Genomic DNA, 21,418 nt, shown 5'->3' with positions numbered 1-21,418 from the left:
AACAGCTGGCACCGGGACGCCTCACGCTGATGAACAGAGAGCGCAAAGCCTCAGCCTGTGCGGTAAATTCACCATCTACAGCTCCTGGAGGCGTCTGACGCAGCCGCTGACACACACATCCCGGACAGGCTTCCAAACCCCACGGCACCAGCACCCCAAGAACAGCCCGTGGCCCCGCTCAGATGAGCACCAGCTCCACCCTGATGACTACGGTACCTTCTGCCATTGCTAATCTGCCATTGCTAACGTCTGCTTGCTGCTTTACTCCTCCCCAAATCAATTCTCTCTCCTGAACAGTTTCAGGCTTTGTTTCTAAGCTCTTCAGAGACTGCAAATCCAAGTACTGAGGTTTAGCAGTTGCTTAAACTCCCCGGAGGCTTCGGGGCTTTGCCGCAGAGCCGCTGGGGACACACAGGGCGGCTCCAGCAGCACCAGCTGCACACACTGCGACTGCCCAGACAAACTGGGATCCCTCCCAGTTAAACACACTGTGCTCAACAACTGGCCGTACAATCCAAACTGCTCATCACAGGAATTCAACAGTGCACTCTCAGATGTCCCCACAGGCTCCTTTCCGTCCAGTAACACACATTTATTTACTAATGAAAAAGCATGTTACAATTTAGTGACCTGAGTACCATCTTCCTGTAATATTTTAAAATTCCACCGTCTAAATACCTTCCGAACCTAAATCTCTTGAGGAATATTTTCTGCACCGTCTTTATAACCATGTTTTCTCCACTCCAACCATAGCTAGTGCTGTATATTCCTGAGTGGGAGTCCAAATAATCTGTCTGGAGTCCCCCAGGCATACAATGAGAGCTGCAGCTTCACATCCCAGCACTGAGCGGGGACCGAGCTCCCGCTCTCCCTACAATTCAGGGCAAAACCTGCATCTGTTCCAATAAGAGTGACCTCACTTAGCAGCTGTTAAGTTCCAGTTATTGCTGTATTAACAGCTCTCTACTGATACTTCTTATTAACAAATTAAACAATAAATAACCATCGCCAGCAATCAAAAGATTACTAAACACATTTCACTAATTAACACAAAAGTTTGGTAGGAATAAGCATTAGTATGGAACAATCTCTCCTAAGTTATTTTCTAACTTACTGAATTCCGAGGTACGTCAGCACTACGACATGAAACAACGCATACCTGAAAGTAATGACATTTCAACTTGAACCGCCAAGGATTGTTTAGACCACACTGAGCACGTCGAACCGCACAGCAGAGGAACAGGCTGAGCACGGACAGACGAGCCCGTTACCTTGGCGTCCTTGGCGCTGCCGGGGCCCTTTCCCTCCGTCTTCTTCTGCTTGGACGAGCTGCCCTTGCTGCCGCTGTCCTTGCCCAGGGCGCTGCTGGACTTGAGCGCCGAGGACTGGCTGACCGTCCTCTTCCGAGAGCCGTGCTCCTGCTTGGGGTCCTTCTGCAGGGCCGGGGCGGCGGGCGACGGCAGCAGCTCCTTCTCTTTAACAGCGCTGGGCTTTGAAGACCTGGACAAAACCAACACATTCAAGTTTATTTTTTTTTCCTTAAAAACAACCGCCACAAAAACAAACAAACAAAACACCCAACACCACAAAACTTTGTAATTTTAAACAAAAACTTAAAATAAAATAATAATAATAAAAAATCAATATTTTTATTGTGACACTCAGCAAACTGGCTACAAAGGGAAAGAAAGGGAATAATCATCTTGATGGGCAGGTTTCTACAAAGCCAGACTGAACTCGTTTTCACCGTTTTATCTGTTCCGACCTGAACACCCAGCAGGCAAGTTCTACCCATCAAACCACATCCCTACAATAGGCCTTAAGCAAACAGCCTCGGCCCTGGCAGCGCCAGGAGCCCCCGGCAAAGGCAGCGCCGCGCTGGTGCTGCGCACCCGGCAGCACGGCCGCGCCAGAACACGCCGTCCACACCAAACCACGCCGTCCACACCGCGGTCTGCGACCCAGGACGCTGGGAAAGCTCGCTCGGCGCAGCCCGTCAGCGCACCCGGCCCTGGACTTCCTACAATAATTACTTTTACACATTCTTTTTATAAAATCATATATTTTCATTTATTTAAATGCCCTTCAGATAAATGCAGAAATAATGGGTAAAAAAATATAATCTGTTTGTTCCACATCTGTTTCCTAACAAACAGTAAGACACTGATTCAGAACAGGCAAACAAGATTTCGAGGATCTGATGTGCTGCAGCGTCTCACACGTTTGTAATTTGGAAATTACTGCAGAGAAATAATCTCCATAACATAATTACACCAGTTTCCAGTTGCTTGATCTGAAACAGCAGTTTCAAAAGGCAGCAGAAAAAAACTCTGACTCTTTTCTGTGGATTAACGCTGACCAAGAAATCAATCAAATTAAAGCCCAACAGCTATTGAAAAAAGCATGGAAAATTCCAGAAATAACAAACAAGTAAAAGAATCAATGTTATTGATTTGCTAGTTCTGTATTACTTTGGTTTTGGGTCACTCCCACATTTCTTTCACTAATCTGTCACACAGACGTGAGGCTAAATCCATGGATCCAGATCTCAGTGCCGTCAGCTTCCCAAACAACACCAGGTAAGGAATTTATTCTCAGTTTACAAACTTGATAAACAGAGAATTGCCAGACTGGGTTAATTCAAAAGCACAGATTGGGCAAGATCAAAAAGCCAGATGCACAGCTGATTTCTAAACCAGAACCAAACCCACTGTGCATTGGAGAAAAACCAAACCAGGCAGCATGTATTCCATAACACAGCAGCCCTTGGCAGGAGGGGTTACCCTCTGCTCAGTAAAACAACCGTCCTTGGCCAACATTGTTGGTTATGGGAATTAATTTCCCCCAACTACTAGAAGAAACTCGGAAGTAAGTTTTCGGAAGGGTAAGAAAGCAATGACATTTTCCCCAGTGATTAATAATGAGGAGACACTGTTGGGAGAAGGAGCCTCCAGCGTGAACACCCGGCCGGATACTCACTCCCTGCTGCTCGAACTCTTGTGTCCTGATGGAGCTTTTTCTTCCAGTTTCGTCTTCTTGCTTTCACTGGCTCTGCTTTCATCCTCATTCTGCATAAAGCAAACAAGAAATACATCCAGGCAAATGTCCACACATACAGCGGCACTAGGAGGGGCAATGTTTCACATTAAGACGCCTCATTTAGCAGGTGTTTTGCGGTGTACAGAATATTATACGTACAGACCATAAAAACATGCCCTACAGCATCTAGTCCGTATCAGATATTTGAGCAGACCCTGGTATCGGAACATAACGAAAAACAAAGTCTGGTTTCTAAATTACCAACCTGCATAAAAGAAGTAGCAGCTAGATCGTTCATTTTAGCATGAACATATTATCACCGTGACATACCAGAAATATCTTTCACAGGCTTCAATAAGAGATCAGGAGGCAGATTTGATGCTGGGAAGCCTGACAGAGCTGTCCTACCAATGCCAGGAAAGCGGTAAAAGCCTTGCAGTCTATTGAAGTAAGCTCAGAGATGCTGAAGACTAGATTTTTATATCAATTTAATCCTAAAGGATTTTGAAAGCAAATTTCTAAGATGCCTTCAGCAAGCCTTGGAGGTATCACAGTGAATCAAATGGAACATGTGGCCTCACAGAACAAGTCGCCTGGTAACACAACCCAGATTAAAACCCAACGGTTTTGGTTCTGTTCCAGGGATGCTGCAGCCCTGAGCCTTATGATCGAGGAACCAGAGCAGCAAATACCGCGTAGAAATCCAGCGGTGACAGCTGTGTCAAAACCTAAAAAGCGGAGGGGTGGGGGCAAGGGTGGGTTTGATTCGGTTGCCTCAAACAGGCTTTTATCTTCCCTGAAAGCATCCGGGTCATCTGAGGATCCAAACCAATTAACACCAGGCTACTTGCTGGGATCAAGCCCACATTTTGTTGGTCTTACCAAAACCTTCTGGTTCAGATGTAAGAGCACAGATCTGTAATGCTGTAACTCCAAACATGTACTGAAAGGCGTAAAAGTAGTACAAACATGTACTGAAACTGCTCAAAGAAACAGCACGTGAGTGCATCCCCATCAAGATTAGGAATTATACAGTAACGCGTGCAAAAATAATTAATCACTGTACTGCTCAGAGTTATTCCCATTTTACAAGGAAATCTCATAGTTTCTCACTTCATTTTCTTATCCAGGTAAAATAGGAATCTTAGTTAGGAAGAGTACAGCGGAACCCTCTGTTTGCAGTTACATGTCAAACCTCCTACCTGATACTCATTTCAGTAAGTGATCAAGTTTACTCAGGTTGCTCAGGAGGAAAACGGGTTTAACTGAAATTCTCCCTCTCTTCTGGAGAGTCAAACGACTCTCTGAGTGCTATCACATAATCCTTTGACTCCACCTGTCAACCAAGTCTTAGAACCACTGCCAAACCCGTCAAAATGACATTTTCAGAATGAAATCCGGAGTAGCACGGCGATCTGTGAATCCCTGAAGCGGGACTTCCCGGGAACCAGCAATCGGAAAGAGCTCAGTGGATCGCTCAGCCCACCTGAGAGGTACCGGTTTGCTCGTTATATCGACTGACCACGTTCTGAGGGTCCTAAAAGCAGTTTAAAATTACACCACTGACGGCTTCTTACCATTCCCCCGTCCAGGGCAATTACTTCTATTTATCTCCCCCATCGATTCCTGTCCATTTTACTCCCTCCAGGCATTCCTGCTTTTTATTTATAGTTGAAAAGACAAAATGCTTTTTTGGAAAAGATTAAATATTATGGAGAGCCCCCTCTGTGCCTGGTCCAGCAGCACCCTCAGCTATGCTTTCTGCTGCTGTGCCCCAGGCCCATTTCTGCCCCAGCCCCTGTCCTGGTGATATAAAATATTGCACAATTCAGTGCTTCAAGGGGCTGATCCAGCTGAAAACTGCCCTTTTTGGCCAGAAATAGCTACAAAAATAGCTAAAGTCACCTCCTAAACTGCTCAGTCAGTGCAATGGGGAGTGATGGGGCTGTTGGGCTGCACACCTGACACCAGCAGCCACCACCACGGGGCTGAGAGAACACGGAAATCGCTCTCTACAGAATTATCACCTGCTTATGTTTCCTTTTGCCTTTTGTAGAGCTCTTGTCAGACGTCTGCTTCTGGGATTCTCTCACGTGCTTCTCCGGCACCGTTTTCTTTTCCGCTTTGGGTGCGTCAGCGTCCTTGTAAGGCTTCCCTGGTATTCGTGATAAGAGGCTCAGGTCAATCTTCACAATAAGTGGGTACCTTTCATCGGGATCACTGAGTGGTGACAGCAGCTCTTTCTCTTCCATAGGAGAGAACATTCTTTGCCGAAAAAAGCTGTCATCCTCCTCCATGGAAGATTTAACAGGAGTCCTATTGCTCTCAGAGTATTTGGGTGTTTGTGATGAGGGAGGCAGGCTCTCATTTTCATCTGAGTCAGAGGATGAGGTATCTGTTTCTATGAATTCCCTGGATTTCTGGGCAGATTTGCTTGAAGCCTTGTATTTCTTTTTCTCCGTTGTAGGCCGAGGGGAAGATTTGGGCTCTTTCTTTATATTGGGTTTCCTGGAGCCTTTTGTGGCCGCCTTATGCCTGTTTGAGGGTATATTTGTTGCCATGTCTACTGGGGTTTCACTCTCTATTTTAAGACCTCCTCTTGGCTCTTCAACCGCCGTCTTTTCCACCTTCTTGGGCTGCTTTTTACCCACAGTCCTCCTCTGTGTGGAGCTGTCGCTCTGGGCAGGTGATTTCTGCCTCCCGCGGCTGCTCTCCGAGCCCTTCTGGGTGGGTTTCGAATCTCGCCCCGGCGTGGAAGAGATCAAATCCTTGGACCCGCTCTGATCAGCGTACCCGCTCCCCGGCCCCTGATCCCGGCCCTCCTTCTTGTAGCCTTGGGAGGACGGGATATTGCTGTCCACGGAAGAGGCTGGTGACACTTTATGGGAATTAACTTTGTTCAACCAGTTATCCAGTTGCCATTTGTTTGTTGGCGGTGGCTCTGGCTAAAAACAGATTAAAAAAAAACAGCATTAGATAAAATATTTCACATTTCCATCTTTTGCACAGGACAGCGGCATTACGCTGGGTGCCAAAGCAAGAGGCGCACCCAAAACCTGCGGTAAATAACAAGTGAAACGCAGGTTGGTGCACACAGGTACACAGAACAGCTCTCATTTTCCTCCAGTTGGAACAGCTGTTTTATCACCAGGCGCTATTTGCTGCCACGGCTTTCCAGACTAAAAGCCGGCACTTTTTAAGGCACTGTCACCATATTTGACTTCTGCTCTCCAACAGAGAACTGCTGGCAAAACTCACCTCAAATTCAAACATCAACCTCGTGTTTATATAGAGACTGTCACATGTCCAATGACAGGTACTTCAGCAGAATTGTCCATCTTCAAAATGACCCCACAGACTGTTTGGTTTGGGGTTTTTTTAACAGTTTGAGAACGCATTGATCCTTTCTGCTTTTAAAACCCAGGATTCATGCCAAGCTACTGCAGACAGCCCAAACACATGAGAAATCCCACCTCGGGGGACGCGCTCTGGGACGGTTCATTAGCTTCGCTGTCACTGGAGCTGCTTTCGCTCTCAGAGTCAGATCCTGAGCTGCTTTCGGACCCGCTGTGGCTGCTCGAGTCGTCCCTTGAATTATCGGCTCCTTCGCTGTTATGTTGGGAAGGTTCAGAATTACTGAAAGCAAAAATGAGGAAAAATAAACAAACACTATTCTAGGTGCAAATACATCCTAAAAGTCCTTTCAGTAGAGAGGATAACATGTAATATTTTAATTGACATTTACTAGAAAATTCAACATAACTGAACACAGTTCACCCAGGCAACAAACAGCAGCCTTTGTTTTCTCCCCCTTCCCAAAGCGGTTAGTGTCATTTGCAGGACACCGCTATTTTAATCACTGATTAAATTCTAATTCCCTTTTGCTTTAACACAGGCCAAGAGATCAAGGTGAATTTCAGCAGCAGAGCGAGTCCCGCGCGTCCCTGCCATGCGATGCCCACCTGCCGGGCGTGCTCCGCGGCACCGTCTTGTCGCAGTCCTGCAAGGCACAAAGACAGCGTGAAGCTTCTAGAAGTTACTTTAGGATTTTATATGCAATTAAGTTGCAAAGCATTGATTTAAAGCCTTTAAGTTTTAAAAATTCTTTAGCCTGAATAGTACTTGCAGTAGTTTAAACTCGTCCACATTTCCCTTAAGCAGAAAAAGTTCTTTCTCTCCAAGCTTTCACCACAAATCTATTATCTCAGAGTCCCATATATCGCCTACAGACCTCAGAGTTCCTGTTTCCACCGCTCACTAATCCCACGTTTCCATCTTTGTGAATCAGACAATTCAGACCCTCCAGTGCTATTCCTGAGGCACCCGGAGCACCAGGTCACCAACCAAAAGTGGTATCTCCAAGTTTCCCACATGAAGAAAATCAAGTACTGGGACTGGGAACACGAAAAGAAGAAAGCGTGGAGGAGGGTGGATGGACAAAACCAGGAGAGCGCATTACTGCGGGCTGCCACACACCCTGCACGCATTTTTAATGTAGCACACTAAATAGCATTTCTCACAGAAACTGCACCAAGTTAATACTGAGAAAGAGGAAAAAAGAGGCTTTTTGATAAAAATTGAGGTGCTGCTATACTCCCTGTTACAGATACAGAATCCTTTATCATCCCAAACACAGTCCCAAGTTACTACCGCACAGACATTCACACCATGTGCTCCTCAGGAGCGGCAGAACATGAAGGGTTCTACCACCAGCAGGACATGGCGTGTGTTTTGAAGTAAACCATCACCATTCTCTGTTCTGAGAAAGCCCCTTTGAAATCACTACAACAAAACTTTCCAAAGTGCACGGTTTTCACAAAACAGGTCATTTTCCAGAAGTTGGTCCAAAGAGATTCCATTTGATTTTCATTTTTTAATCATAAATCTCCTCTTAAGCCGCTGAGTTTGCTGTTGGAACATTGAACGCGGCTGAAGTGCTGAACCGCGAACGCGTTCGTTATGCTTTGCCAAAACTCGGATTTAATGAACGTACCTGCTCGCCATCGCTGTCTTCGCTACTGCTGAGTTTTAAGTCATCTTTCAACATACTAAATAAAAGGGAGAAAGTGAGACAAGTTTTTCCATGTACTTTAATTACTTTCAAAGCATTCTGCCATATTTCACCACGCTATTGTTCACACCACAACGCGGGCTGCGGGGGTGAAACCCAAAGGATACCTTTCTAACGTGTAATGTTTAAGAACAGTAAGTTAAGTCGCTCTTTAGAGAATAAGGTTCTAGCGCTTTGACTCCTTAGTCCATTCTGTTAAATTTAGAAAGGAAACATGACACCGTTTACGAAAGCAGGAGGAGCTCACTTGTGTATGCTCAACTCTTTATAAATGGCCAAGAATACTGATTTAAATAGACTCCAGAAAGTTACCACTAGTGGCTGTTTCCTGTCCTGTGGCAACAGCCCAACTTTTCTAAGCCGTAATTATTTTATTCTTATTCAAAGCCATAATTATTTACGGTAGTCATACAAACACACACTATTTCACAATTCTGGAAGTATCTGAATGCACTGAAAACATATAGCAAGGTACAGGGACTGTGTGCTTATGGAGAAACAACTTTGATTACAAAAATAAAATGTCTTACTCTGTCTGGTTCGATTCGCATCTGGAGAGAGAAAATGAGAAAGGATTAAATGTTTAACAGTTGAGTTCCACAGTGCAGCTGCTCTACCCACAAGCTGGAGAGAACCACCAGCCTCTAGGATCTAGTTCCTGAAGTATTTTTCTATCCTCCTGTTTTTAGTGAACCTCATCTGAGCTTCCCTCCTGCGCACCCCAGGTCAACATGTGCCCAGTGCTGCTCTTGTTCTGGGCCGTCTCGCACTCCAGCTCTGGGCAGAGCGCAGCTCTGGGTGCTCTGCAATGCTGGGACAAGCCCATGTGTCAAACTGGCTGCATATGAGCCTCTTCTCACACCTCCGGGGTCTGGGAAACTGACTGTAAGTCTAGAATAACTGAGGGGGGGTTCTTTTTGGGCTATTTCCTCCCCAAAGGTCGTGTGCTTTTTAATCTTGGTAATTCATGCACTTTGTGATTGCACCACCACAAATGTTCACTTAGAATGACAAGTTTTCAGAATCTACAACCAATTTCACTAAACACACGATCAGCTGGTAAACCTTTATTTGGTTTAGAAACAATCTTTTAACGGGATATAATTGGCTTTTAGGTATGTGAAAGGCAGCCTACAGCCATCTACAATATTCCAGTTGCTTTTTACTTTTGATTCCAATTGCAGGATTGCCAAAGCGAAATGTTGGGTCTGTGTGCGTAACCAGTGGAAATGAGAACGATGCTGAAGTGTCTGTGCAAGAACTGACACATTCTACTAAAAGAAATAGCTACTTTCCATATCTCTTTAGCTATGGTTTGAGAAACATTTTATCAACAGCCACTTACGCTTTGGACTGATGGCCATTGGATGTTTTTGATGAAGGATTATACCGTTCTAGAAGAAAAAACAAACGCACAGTTGAAAACAGACAGCAAAACAAGTCATGTCCATGTTGCCACAAGTGTAGGGCCCCAGACCAACCAGCCAGGTCCAGCCTCCCACAGGCGGAACCAGTGAGGGGCTGAGAGACAAAATGCTAAATATGGCAAATAATTTCATCAAGAAAATCTAGAAAATTATGTAAGTTATTGATGTCTAAACCAATACAGACTCAGTTTGTTATTAGCGGTGTGAAAAACTGTTTTGCTCCTATCAAGACTAAGCTATTGCTTTCTACATGCAGGAAACAGGATCCAAACCAGCTCGTCAGGTTCTGACTCGTTTCAGCATCCCCACTTTGCTTTTGAGTGCGTGAGCAATCTTAGATCCAGAAATGAAATCCAGAAAACAATTTGTACTACAGGAATACGTCCTGACACAATCTGCTTTTAGGGGTTTAATCCCGGCTAATCTCTATGCCCAGTTCAACAGAAACCAGAACTGAGGCTGGGAAAAGCTTCCCAGGACATTCAAACCGGAGTTCAAACCTGGTTGTGTGTTCTGACTGGGTTGCCTCTCCAGTCACAGACCTAAGGATCAGTGGCTCCTGTAGCATAAGACTATGGCTTAGCATTATGGAATTAAGTTTTAATTTGTTTCCTTAATTTCCTACTCTATCAGGTGTTTAAATTAAGCTGCTTGTTAATATCTAGGAATAAACCATTCTTCTTTCACTATTTAATCTGGTTAATCACTCCAGGAGGGAGTGGAAAGACTTCTGGAAGGTAACAGCACCAATCTAGTTCAATTTTACTTCACTCGTGCTGAATTCTTAATTTCGGTAATATTCAAAACAATGATACAATTAAAGAGAAATCAAAGCTGCTTTTGTGTAAAATCTGAAAATGCATTCTGGACAAGGAATTCAAGGCTATTACTAAGCATGTTACTATATGAGAGTTAGTTCTTATTTTTTAAAAAGACAAAGTGAAAATGAGCAGTGAAACTGCAATGTGCTTTTTCTATTGAAATAGACCCATAAGCGCTATTTGGTTTCTGATATGTCCCCAAGCAGGGAGCTGTATTATTGTATCCAGCTCTTTTCAATTAGATCAACCAAGGAGGGATTTTTTCAAGAATTAAAAAATGTGACAAACTAAAACTCCATTATTGTTTATTCCTAGAAGGTCGTAACAACCCCGGGAACTCGGGTTTAACTTTCTAGACCTCAACAAGAAATGCAAATCAGCCAATTGCTTCATACGTCACAACTTGAGAAAGAACAGAAATCTTCACTTGGGCTCCATCCTGTGACAGTCTGGAAAGCCTCATCTCTACAAACATGACACGCTAAGAGTCACAAGAAAAACATTAAACATATTACAGGAAGTTGAATATACTTACTCTGTTCTCCAGTGCCAAAACTGGACTGTTGAGACTCCTAAGGGAAGAAAAGATCATAAACATTTGTTTCACTGGGAATTTCAACATCTCAGAACCCATCCCTCAGCAAGATATTCTTGCTGCTGAAAGGATGGTACCTGACATCTAGAAAAGAAAACAGATAGTGAATCATAAAGTGATTCTTTACGTGGCAGTTCAGTGTGTTCGCCCTCCTGACACACAGGAAAGCTCTGCTGCTGCTTTTCTGTACTTTCATTCCAATTCTTTCCTCTTTCAGACACGTACAGCATTGCAGTGGCCAAGCAATGGGTACAGTAACTACCTATCAACAAAAATAAATCTCAGCTACTAAGGAGCTCAAGAGACAATGAAACTTAAAATAGGATATGTAACTTCCTTTGATACAGAATGAATCTGAAATCCAGCCCTGAAAGAGGACGCCTTGCAAATTTCAGCACTTGGATGATCCGCAGTATTGCCATCCCGGAACACAGGAGATTATCAGTTCTTTTAAAACACTCAACTATGGCTTTAACAAACATGCAAAAGCTACCGAGTGACTGAAAACCTCCTTCTAGGCCAGAGTGCCCTTTTAAAATAGGACCTTCCCGACCTCCTTTGAAAATGAGGACAAGTGGTGGCACCAGAACTAAAAACTGGAAATGTTGGGCTCGATTCATGAAGTTAAACACGCGTGTTACTCAAACACTCTGGCGATGGCGAACCAGAACGGCGACTCAGCAAGAGCCAGGTTTTGCTGGCACAGCTGCGAACCAGTCGTCCCAACCGGCCAAACCAGTGATGGGCAGCACTCAGAGACACCATTTGCAAAATTTAACTTTTTAAACACATGAAAAAATTGCACAGCAAAGCACTCTTAGATATTCCTGATTTCCCTTGTTTTTTTCAAAAGTAAAAGCACTTGCAACAACGCATCGAACAAGTTGTTATCCTGACAGGGAACCTGATAGGGAACTGTTCTTGCAGGGTGTTTCAAATGCCTCTCATCTTTGTTAACTGAAAGGGACAATAACAACAAAATTAAGCTATGTTTAAAGTGCAAAGGGAAGACGAAGTTGGAGAGAAGCCTTGTGACTTCACCAGCAAGCAACAGCGACACTTCCAAATCAAACCTGATCTGTATCTTTCAGACAGGCAGGAGGAGCGCACGGGTGATTCCCTGGGTGTCCTTTCCCACCGGCAGCTGCACAAGCGGACAAACCGTGACTGGCAGGAACCAAACGGCATCACCAGAGCGGCCGGTGAGCGCCAACCCGGGCACCGGCGCCTTCCCCCACCACCTGCCCCGCACCGCTTCACCGACACACGCTTCAACGAGCTGTTACGTTTAAATGTGCAACTTTTTCCATCTCTCTTGCCAGCTATTTTGTCTTTGAATACATATTTCTTTAAGAAACTAGATTGAAAAAAAAAAAAAAAAAAGCTACGCTTTCAACTCCAAAGTTATTTATAGCGGTATCTTCTAAAGGCTTCAGAAAGAAGAAATTAAAAACAACTTAAAGGAAGGAAACCCTTTTCACCAAAGTGCGCTAGACTGCTGAGGTTAGATAGTGAAGACACTTAAGCAGGAAACAAAATCGCAGCCTGTGCTCAAACACACAAGCCGTGGGGAGAACAGCCCGGCCAGGCGAGCGGCGGCACCGAGGCCTCGTTTGTAGGTCACCGGCTTGGCTGCCGTCCCGGCTGTGCTAACGGGACCCATTTCCCTCTAACGTCTGAAATCTCAGGTCAGATCTGAGGGTTCTTTTCTCAGAAGAAGGGTCCTGTGTGACGGTGACAGGGCCCTGAGCCCGGCCCGCCCGGGACCCCCCGCCCAGGGCGGAGAACCGGAGACACGGAGCAAAACCCACCAGAGCTGCCTCGCGTTGAGACAAAACCCTTCCACCCCCTAAGAAACAGCTGCATTTTTTAATATCTTTTACAAACACAACAGTATTTTTGGAGTTTTGGACCACAAGCTTAAAACAAGCTATATAGGATAAGATTATGGAGTGTTAGGCCATTGGATAACATTTTTTTATCAGGACTCAGGAATACGCATTTTTTTCATAGCATCCATAAAACTTTTCCTGACCTATTTTCATGAAGTTTTAGCATCTGATTCAAAGACTTCCTGATAATTATTAGCTATATTTATAGCAATGCAGAGAGGCCCCGCTCGGAAGTTTGCATCCCTTCCAGCTACTCGCTATTTAAACACAGGGAAAATCACCTTATCCCAACAGTCTTACAAATAAAACTGGTCTAAAGGGAGCTTGATTTTATGTGTACAGGCAAAACAGCCAGAACTTCTGCAGAGAGAAGGAACGCTGTGGAACACCGCAGCGTCACTTGTGAGTGCAGCATAGGAGAGAAGGCGCTTTCCTTGAACAGCGCTGCTTGATTCAAGCGAAGCTCTGCTGTGTTTTGTTTGCTGGATGCTGCTCTGCACAAGCCTGGGGCTCGGTGACGCGCTGGAATGCTGCGAGGCTCCCGCTGCCAAGAACCACAGAGGGGACAAGGCAGAGGAAATTACAGGCTCTGGATGCGGAGAGAGAATCTGAGCAAGTTCCATGGCTAAGATGTGCAGCCGCAGGAAAGTAAAGCCAAGCTGGCAAAAAGTCAAAGAGACTCAGAGCAGCCATAAATGGAATTTTTTTGCAAACTGGGTGAAGAAACACAATCCAGGTTGATAGGTTCAAAAAACCGCAGCTTGCCTTTTTTGTTCAATCAAGATGACTGTGCAATCCTAGGAAGGTCTTCTCCGCGTCACAAAGACACATTTCTTCACGCTTTCTTCCCCAACTGAGTCAAATACCAGAGAAATGCGGAAACGAGCAGTTCTAGGAGCCCCACAATCAAGTGTGCTCAAAAGTATGTGAAGGGAAAATACCCCCGAAAGGTTCAGGAATAAGTTTTCAAAGCAGACAAAAAAGTACCTTTGTTGATGAGGAAGGGTGTGGAATTTCTGTCTTTACAACAAAAGGTAAAGAAGGATTTCCAGGTTCAGTTTTATATAACACAGCAAATAAATCCTAACTAAAAGTAATATATACAAGATTAATATTGATCTTGTGTTAAGAAAACGGATGACATGAATCATTTCTAGATATGCCTTCAAAAGTAAAGCTGAGAAGTGTATAGTATGTTCTGCATTTTGAGGTCGCTGGAGAGAAGATGCAGCGAGAGGGACACGCGATGCGGAGGGCGATGAAAACGGAGACACTGAATTTGCACCACCAGGGGCTTGTGGATGTGCATTTACAACACGGGGCCTGGAGTCTCGGGCCAAGAAAAGGTGGTGCCAAAGCATTCACATAAGACAATTGGTTTAGACAGGTTATGTTGGAGATCTCAGTGAGAAAATCTTCTTAAAATACTTTACTGTTGTGTTTTGGGGAGCAATTTGGATCAAACAGGAATCGATAACAGCAAGCGGTGCACTAGAGCAGCAGCCTGAGCAGAAAAAGCGTAGTCTGTGGTATTACAAGGGTAACCTTTAAATGACAAACAGCACCATTTCTTCACTCTGAAGCTGTGCCAAATTCGTGGTGGAGCACCCCAATCTACTTCAGAGATACGCTGAGTCTGGAGAAGTATTATACAGTCGAGGTAAACCTTTTCCCGGTAATCAGCAGACACAGGAAACGAGCCCTGAAGCAGTGAGTCAGCTCTGCCCCCCTGCCCGCGCTCCGAGGCAGCAGCGCCGGGCGGGCGCTCCAGCCGGGCAGGGAGCAGCAGCCCGGAGCCGCGGCTGCCCCAGCGTGGCGGCTCCAGCGGCGCTCCTGGAAACCCGCCCTGCGCTGGCAGCACCAAACACCGCGCATTTCTCTTGACAATTCATAGCTCAGCTGCCACCAAACACCGCTCATTTCTCTTGACAATTCATAGCTCAGCTGCCACCAAACACCGCTCATTTCTCTTGACAATTCATAGCTCAGCTGCTTCCGTAGCTACGAAGCATGCGGAAGGTCAGGAAGAGATCTTTCCAGACAGGCGATCTGAACATTTCTTTAGCAAAACATCAGATTTTAAAAACACCTTTTTTTTTTTTTTCAATTTGAAAATTTAATAGAGCTATTAATGGACTTCAAAATTATGAGGAAAATCCACTTTATGCAGGAAAGTACACTTACAGTCCTTAGCACTCACCAGCCAGTCTCCATCGCTTTGCGAGACGGAAGCAAACACAACACTTCCCTTACACAAAATGGTGCAAAGAGCTGCCCTAATATGGCAAAAGGTGCAATGGCCCTTTCAGGCTCCAGGGCTATCTTGAAGGAGGTTTGAATTTATGAAACAAAAATTAAAAAGTAAAAGGAAAGCTATATCATAGAAGTCTTTGCAGACTGTTCTGTGTGTGCATAAACCGGAGGAAAAATGATGGCATTCTTCATAAGGCTACTGCTGACATATTGTTGTGAAGCAAGACAGAGAGATACAAAACACTGGAACAAACCCAGAACTATACAGAATTGAGTTTAAGAGAGACAAAAATCCTGATCTTTCATAGGAGTTACCCTTTTGACAGCGTTCGGTATGTGAGCACAGCACTGACCTTTGTTGGAAAAGGAAACTTTGACGGTTCGGTTTTGCAGGGTGTGTGAATCGCGGTCAGCGGCGGAGGCCAAGAATGGGTCATCTCCTGCAACCAGAGCAAAGAGAAGCTATCAGCAAAATTAAAGCAAAGATTTCAGTTACCATCTCGACTCAAACAGTAACCCAGTCTCTCCATTTTCAGTTCACTGTCCACACTTCACTAAACTTTATATTTAAATCTTAATTTCCCAAATGTGTAACAATGATTTTGCATATATACCTGAATCTTAAATTGTTACCCATGAGAACAGACAGTTAAGACATAATAACAAGTAGAAAGGCATAAATTGGTAAAATCAGTTGGCCTGAACACGAACTGCAGTAGGAGTCAGTCTGACCACTGCAGACTAAGAGCACGTGTAGGATGCAGGGGCAGAAAGAAGAATCCTAGAAAAGGGAAACCTATAAAGTTTGGGGGAAAATCAAACGCCTAAAGCTGGGAAGGAAGCGCCTGTGCTCACTCAGCAGCTCCAAGGACCAGGCAGTGCTGAGGGTCAGAGCAAACAATAAGCTGTGGAAATGCTCGAGGGGAGCGTGATGATTCCTGTGTGACAGTGGACGTATGACCAGGGGACCACATGAGGGGTAACGAGACTTGTGGAATTAAATAACCCAGGTAGAAAGTTCTGACATGGGGTAGCAAAAAAAATTACTATAATCTAGACTTATGTTGGAATGCAAGGACTGTATTTTGGTGGAAGACGCGGGTAATTGTGGTCGGGTTAATGTGAACAGGAGGCAGCGAGGCCACACGGGAGGGGACGCACGCCCAGCGCTCCCCGTCTGCCTGTTGGAGGAGGAACCGCAGGGCTCGCCTGGAACAACTTGCAGTCGATTTAACAGACACAAGCAACTGCAGAGCGCCCTCCACCTCCTCAGCCAGCTCTGCGCTCTCAACAAGTTATCACCGAAGGCACAGAGAACTTACTTTGAGGATCTCATCCACACAGCTCACGTCGCCAGACGCTGATGCCTACAAAGCAAAACTCAAGATTATCATCTCCCAAAGCAAATCAACACGAATTTTAATATCAGATAGATCTGTATTTTTATGGTATGAGTCACATCCAGTTATGAAAAGCAAATACATGAGATCTACAATCTTACTTTTCACTTGACAGTTCAAGTGATCTCAGGCAATCAGGGATACTAAAAACTTCTAGAGAGAGAAAGAGAATTGCAGCTTCCAACCATTTCCTGGCAGAATCCACTGGATAATAACTGGATTCAAATGCATGAGCGTTAATGTACAGTAATGACAAACTGCATCATCAAGTCAAACATACCTTACAGCATCAACCTAAAATAAGCAATAATTACGAAACAATGAATCTTCTGCAGCCCTGACTGCTACAAGCAGAGTGGAAGCAAAGCTGCCATCCCATCCTCTGCAGCAGCATTAGCACGTCAAGTCTTCACAAATAAGAACGCAATTTCCTTACCTGTGTCCTGGATCTTATTTTGCTATTTGTTGAAGCCCCAGGAACAAAGGCTTGTCTCTAGCTCCCACAATTCAAGCAGTTAAATGGGAGATGCAAAGACATCATGAAGAGAGGCACTGTCCTTGTGAGCTGTAACCAGAGTCTGTACCGTAACGATTCGGGAATTACCAAACTACTCCAGGCTGGTAAGGCAGCCGGATCTGGATGCAGCACACTTGACACAAGCTCTGAGCCCTGTTCAGTTTGCTGTGCTTTAGGGCTGGCTTATTTTCCCTAGGTGAAGGTGTAATAATCACATCTCATAATTGCTGCACACTTCAAAAGAAAATCTGACACGTGCAGATAGTATCACTGGTCTAAGACAACATAGCTCCCAGTAACGACAATATCTGTATCCAGCGCCTCAAAATATTTGTGAATATCCTGCTATTTCACCAACTTCTGACTACTGACGTACACTATGAAAATTCGCCCCTCCAGGTTAAGTCAGCCTTTCTGAACATCTCATAGCCTTATCCACATGGAAGAGGCAGAAGGAAATAATAATTACTTTTATAGGTTCCACATTTAAAGTACACATCTTCACTGCTTAAGTTTAAGGTTCTTTGCCTAAAAGAACTCCTCACTATTACTAAAAACTAAATTTTGGTTACAAAGATTGGGATTTTCAAGAAGCTGGAAAATCCCAGCCCAAAGGGACTTATATTTAGGAAGCCAGGAATCAGAGAGCAACTTACATCTAGCGGCTGGGAGGGTATTTTCAGCTTGGTGAGATGTGCTTTGCTGCTGGGCTTCAGGTCGCTGCCGCTGCCGCCGTGCGTCTGGCCGCTGTAGTGTTCGGGTAACTTTGGTTCCATGGACTCCTGCCCGTCCATCGGCCTCACGTACGCCGTGGGTTTCTGTAACATCGAACTGGACTTGGACATTAGCGAGGGTGGGAAAGACTGAGTAGAGTGTTGTCCACTTGAAAACGAGGGTACACGGGAGGGAGAGTCCCAGTTGGCGTCAGGATCGCGGGGGGATTTGGAACGTTGGTGTTCTTTGCCATGGTGATCATTGCTGTGGGATCTCGAATGGCTGGAGCTCAGCGAAGACACAGCAGAGGGTTTTCCCGGGCTGGAAGAACGGGGTTTGGAGTGTTCGGACCCATGCTGGCTTTTTTTGCGGCTGCCGCCGCCGTAGGTGTCGCGGTCGTGCCGCTGGCCGCCGGTGTTACCGGCGCCGCCGCGCTGGGCGCCGTGCCCGCCCGGCAGACCCGACGAGCGCTTCTGGGACTGCGAGGACGTGCTGGGCGCCGGCCCCACCGGGGTCCATTTGCTGCTCTGGTGGGAGCCAGCGCTGTGTCTCTGATCACCAAAGAAACTTTGGTTCGATTTTTCATCTGGTGTTGAGGGTACGGTTGGTTTGGGAATTCCAACAAGCTTTTGTAGCGATCTGTCTCCTATAAGATCCTTCATTTCATCATAGTTACCGAGCATGCTCTGAATACGACTAGACAATTTGTCCTCCTTGCTGGTCTGTGAAAATAATTTTGAAAAAGAATGCGTTAAAATTCACAACTTCACTTTCAGTTAATTGACTTGACAACTACTGCAGTTAATCTAAATTTCAGGGCTAAGATCATGAGTAGCATGCACATCTTTTTTGCTGTTGTTTCCAATTGCCAATTTCAGCTCTCCAAGCAGTGATGTGATAACTCCCTAAAGCACAAGCAAAGCCCCTATTCCAGCAGCAAGAGCAGCGGAGGCAGCGTCAACCAGCACTGCAAACAACGCACCGCTGAGCTGGGTGCCAGCTCTAAAGTTGGAGATGCCTGTCACCTGAAAGACTATTTATGTAATACAGAATGTATTAATCCTGAAACGTTTTAATTAACAGTAAAATAAAATCAGCTCAACCTCACCATTGTGTGTCATTTTTCATTGGTATTTATACCGGCACAATTCTCGTTGCCAACAAGATTAGATATGAGACAGCGTTCTAATCCAGCTGGTGTGTTTTCAGCTCAGGTACACTGGATCGCTACCCATACAGCCCAACCAGCTTTAGTCAACGTCACACATGTGGGATCTGGTTACCAAGCCCAGGAAAGTGATGGGAGGACAAGAATAATTAAACCAAAAAGCCCCCACAAACCATCTCTCAACTTTCCTCCCACAGGAGAGTTTTCAGTCTCAATGTTTTACATCCACCAAACAGCTGAATCGTGATCAGTGAATGGGTTTGTGTGCAGAGGGACCAGAACTACCTACGGAACATCTTAAATGGCACTTTTTTAGCTGTCCCAGGATTAGGTTATTTTTCCAGTTCTGTTGAGCAAATTGAACCCGGAAGGAAACGCAGCCCAGGTTTAAAGCTCTATGAGATCACAAACAGGCAACTCCTTCAAAACAAACGAAAACATCAGATATAAGCAGCTGGCACCCCAGTTAAAAGCTGATAATTCTCTCGTATCAGGCATTTCAGCACTTAAAATCAACCCCCTATTTAAACATTCTCTTTCTGAGCCAGATTACTTTCATTGCACGTTAGGAAGTTTAGCAACAGGCTAAACACCCCCCAAAAAGCCACTTTGGCATGACATGATGGGCAGTTGAATTGTTTTGAGTCACTGTAGCAAAAGCAGAAGAAAGAAACAGAAAATGTCATGGTTTTATCATCTCTTTCCTCACTTCATAAACAATATTAGAAATCTGCCAGTAGAGCTGGTTTGTAACGGCCCATCCTTATTTTCCAGCTCTGTTTAAACACCTGGTTGACATAAAGAGCTGTGGATCCAGAAAGTTTACAGATAAAGATACATTTAAACCACAAAGTCCCGTATGACTTCAGCTAAAAAACTGCATTTGTAAGAACTGCATAGACTCACAACTTTGTACGGCTCAGCAAAGAGAGGAGAGTTGGGTGGAAAGGCTTCTTCACCCTGCTGAATTTCTTGATTTCGCCTTTCCCTTTCTTTCATACGCAGCACATTCCGGTCTTCACGGTTCATGTTGCTACGAATAAAAACAAACAATTCCTGGTCAGAGGAGGAAGGAGGAGGGTCAGGGAGCCCCGAAGCTGCTCTGCCCCCGGAGCGGGGCCGGGAGCCCCCCAAGGCTGGCAGGTGTTTGTGCGGCTCAGCCCGCGCGCCGCACGCAGCTGCTGTTCCAGCCGGAACGGACCAAAAACACACACAGAAAAGGAAAGAAAAATCCACCGAGTCCTCAGGCAAGTAACTATTTCAACCCGTTTCAGCCGTTTGAATCATTTGCTGTTTCAACCCACGCTGCACATCTCCCATTCATTTCTAAAATACTTTTTCTTCTCAACATCTCCCAAGTGTTATGCGATTCCACTATCTCACCCTCCACCCCATCTCCTCTACATTTGGGGTTATTTGGCTCCTGATGTACCTTTCTTGGCACCCATTCTCCAACATATTCTGACCTCAAGCTTTGATGTTGTTTCCTGGTCTCCCTTCCTCCCAAAAGACATTTCTACTCAAAGCAGTAATTTCAGTGAAGTTCTGGCAACATCGCACCTTTTCCTTCGATCCGGCCGTGTCCTCCCGCTGCAGAACGCGTGCTCTTTAACGTCCGCTAACTGCTCAGCACCGAGCGCCATTCAAACCATCCATACCAGAAACACGATTTTCATTTCTCATTCCAACATCTCACAAAATCCTATTTGGTGTTTCGTGTTTTATGTCAATCCAAAAAGGCCACAGCGTTGGCTGGAGTTCAGTCAAGCCATCATCATCATCATCATCTCGGGCTTTGTCACTCGCATTGCTGGGGGACAGGACCCAGGTGTGGGGCTTTTGGACCACGTGTTCAGTGAGAAACAAACACAACACCCCAAATAACCCACGACCAACACGCCCACATTGCCAAGGTTTTGCTGGCAAGGCTGTGGAAGGAGAGGGGCCTGGCCTGGCCGGCCCATCTCCAGCTGCCGGTGGGCAAACCCTCATCCCAAACCCTCGAAACGGGACCCAAACCCAGCGCTGTCCGCCGGGGCACCGGCAGATCTGCAAAGCACCTCTGCGACACCTGAATGAGTTCCATAAGCAAGAGAAAGCAAACAGTTCATTTAGGCAGTGCTGGTTAATTGGCTGCGATGAAACACTAATTCTGTTTGACAACATTTGGCCCTGAACGATAAACAGTCTGCAGAGAGAAGGCGCGTTATCTGGCAATGGGTGCGGGGCGCACCCAGCCACACCAGCCACAGCCAACGCAAAGCCATTTTAAAGGAGAGGAAAAGAAAGCTGGAAATCCGGCTTGTAATGAGGAATGCTACGTTTTCAGAAGTCATTTAAAAATACCAAGAACTGCCTTAATGCTGCATCCAACTGCCCCCTAAATATACCTGTTTCAAATATGTTTCTTGTACCATGAACAGCAAGGAGCACCTGAGGAGCTGGGACATGACGCCGCTGCTGACCCGTGTGCCCAGTGCGGCATCGCTGCTGGTCCTGTCCCTAAATCACGTACCCAACC

General features: G+C 45.4%; 1 protein-coding gene across 3 annotated transcripts in view; it reads right to left on the bottom strand.

The window, feature by feature from the left end:
• The window catches only part of AFF4 (ALF transcription elongation factor 4), a 44,220-nt gene that overhangs the window by 10,581 nt on the left and 12,221 nt on the right, over window positions 1-21,418 (bottom strand). For all 3 annotated transcript variants that reach the window (XM_082063258.1, XM_082063259.1, XM_082063257.1), the window contains exons 2-14: window positions 19,804-19,930; window positions 17,672-18,451; window positions 16,421-16,465; window positions 15,452-15,538; window positions 10,894-10,930; window positions 9,456-9,504; window positions 8,641-8,661; window positions 8,033-8,087; window positions 7,002-7,039; window positions 6,513-6,675; window positions 5,067-5,984; window positions 2,980-3,068; window positions 1,272-1,500 (exon numbers count right to left, since the gene is read on the bottom strand). In XM_082063258.1, the coding sequence (XP_081919384.1) occupies window positions 1,272-1,500; window positions 2,980-3,068; window positions 5,067-5,984; window positions 6,513-6,675; window positions 7,002-7,039; window positions 8,033-8,087; window positions 8,641-8,661; window positions 9,456-9,504; window positions 10,894-10,930; window positions 15,452-15,538; window positions 16,421-16,465; window positions 17,672-18,451; window positions 19,804-19,926 (2,634 nt within the window). In that variant the 5' untranslated portion in view covers window positions 19,927-19,930. The remainder of the gene's footprint in view (window positions 1-1,271; window positions 1,501-2,979; window positions 3,069-5,066; window positions 5,985-6,512; window positions 6,676-7,001; window positions 7,040-8,032; window positions 8,088-8,640; window positions 8,662-9,455; window positions 9,505-10,893; window positions 10,931-15,451; window positions 15,539-16,420; window positions 16,466-17,671; window positions 18,452-19,803; window positions 19,931-21,418) is intronic.

The sequence above is a fragment of the Streptopelia decaocto genome (genome assembly GCF_964273445.1).
Source record: "Streptopelia decaocto genome assembly, chromosome: 12".
Taxonomy (NCBI): domain Eukaryota; kingdom Metazoa; phylum Chordata; class Aves; order Columbiformes; family Columbidae; genus Streptopelia; species Streptopelia decaocto.
This window is presented reverse-complemented; position numbering and strand designations above follow the sequence as displayed.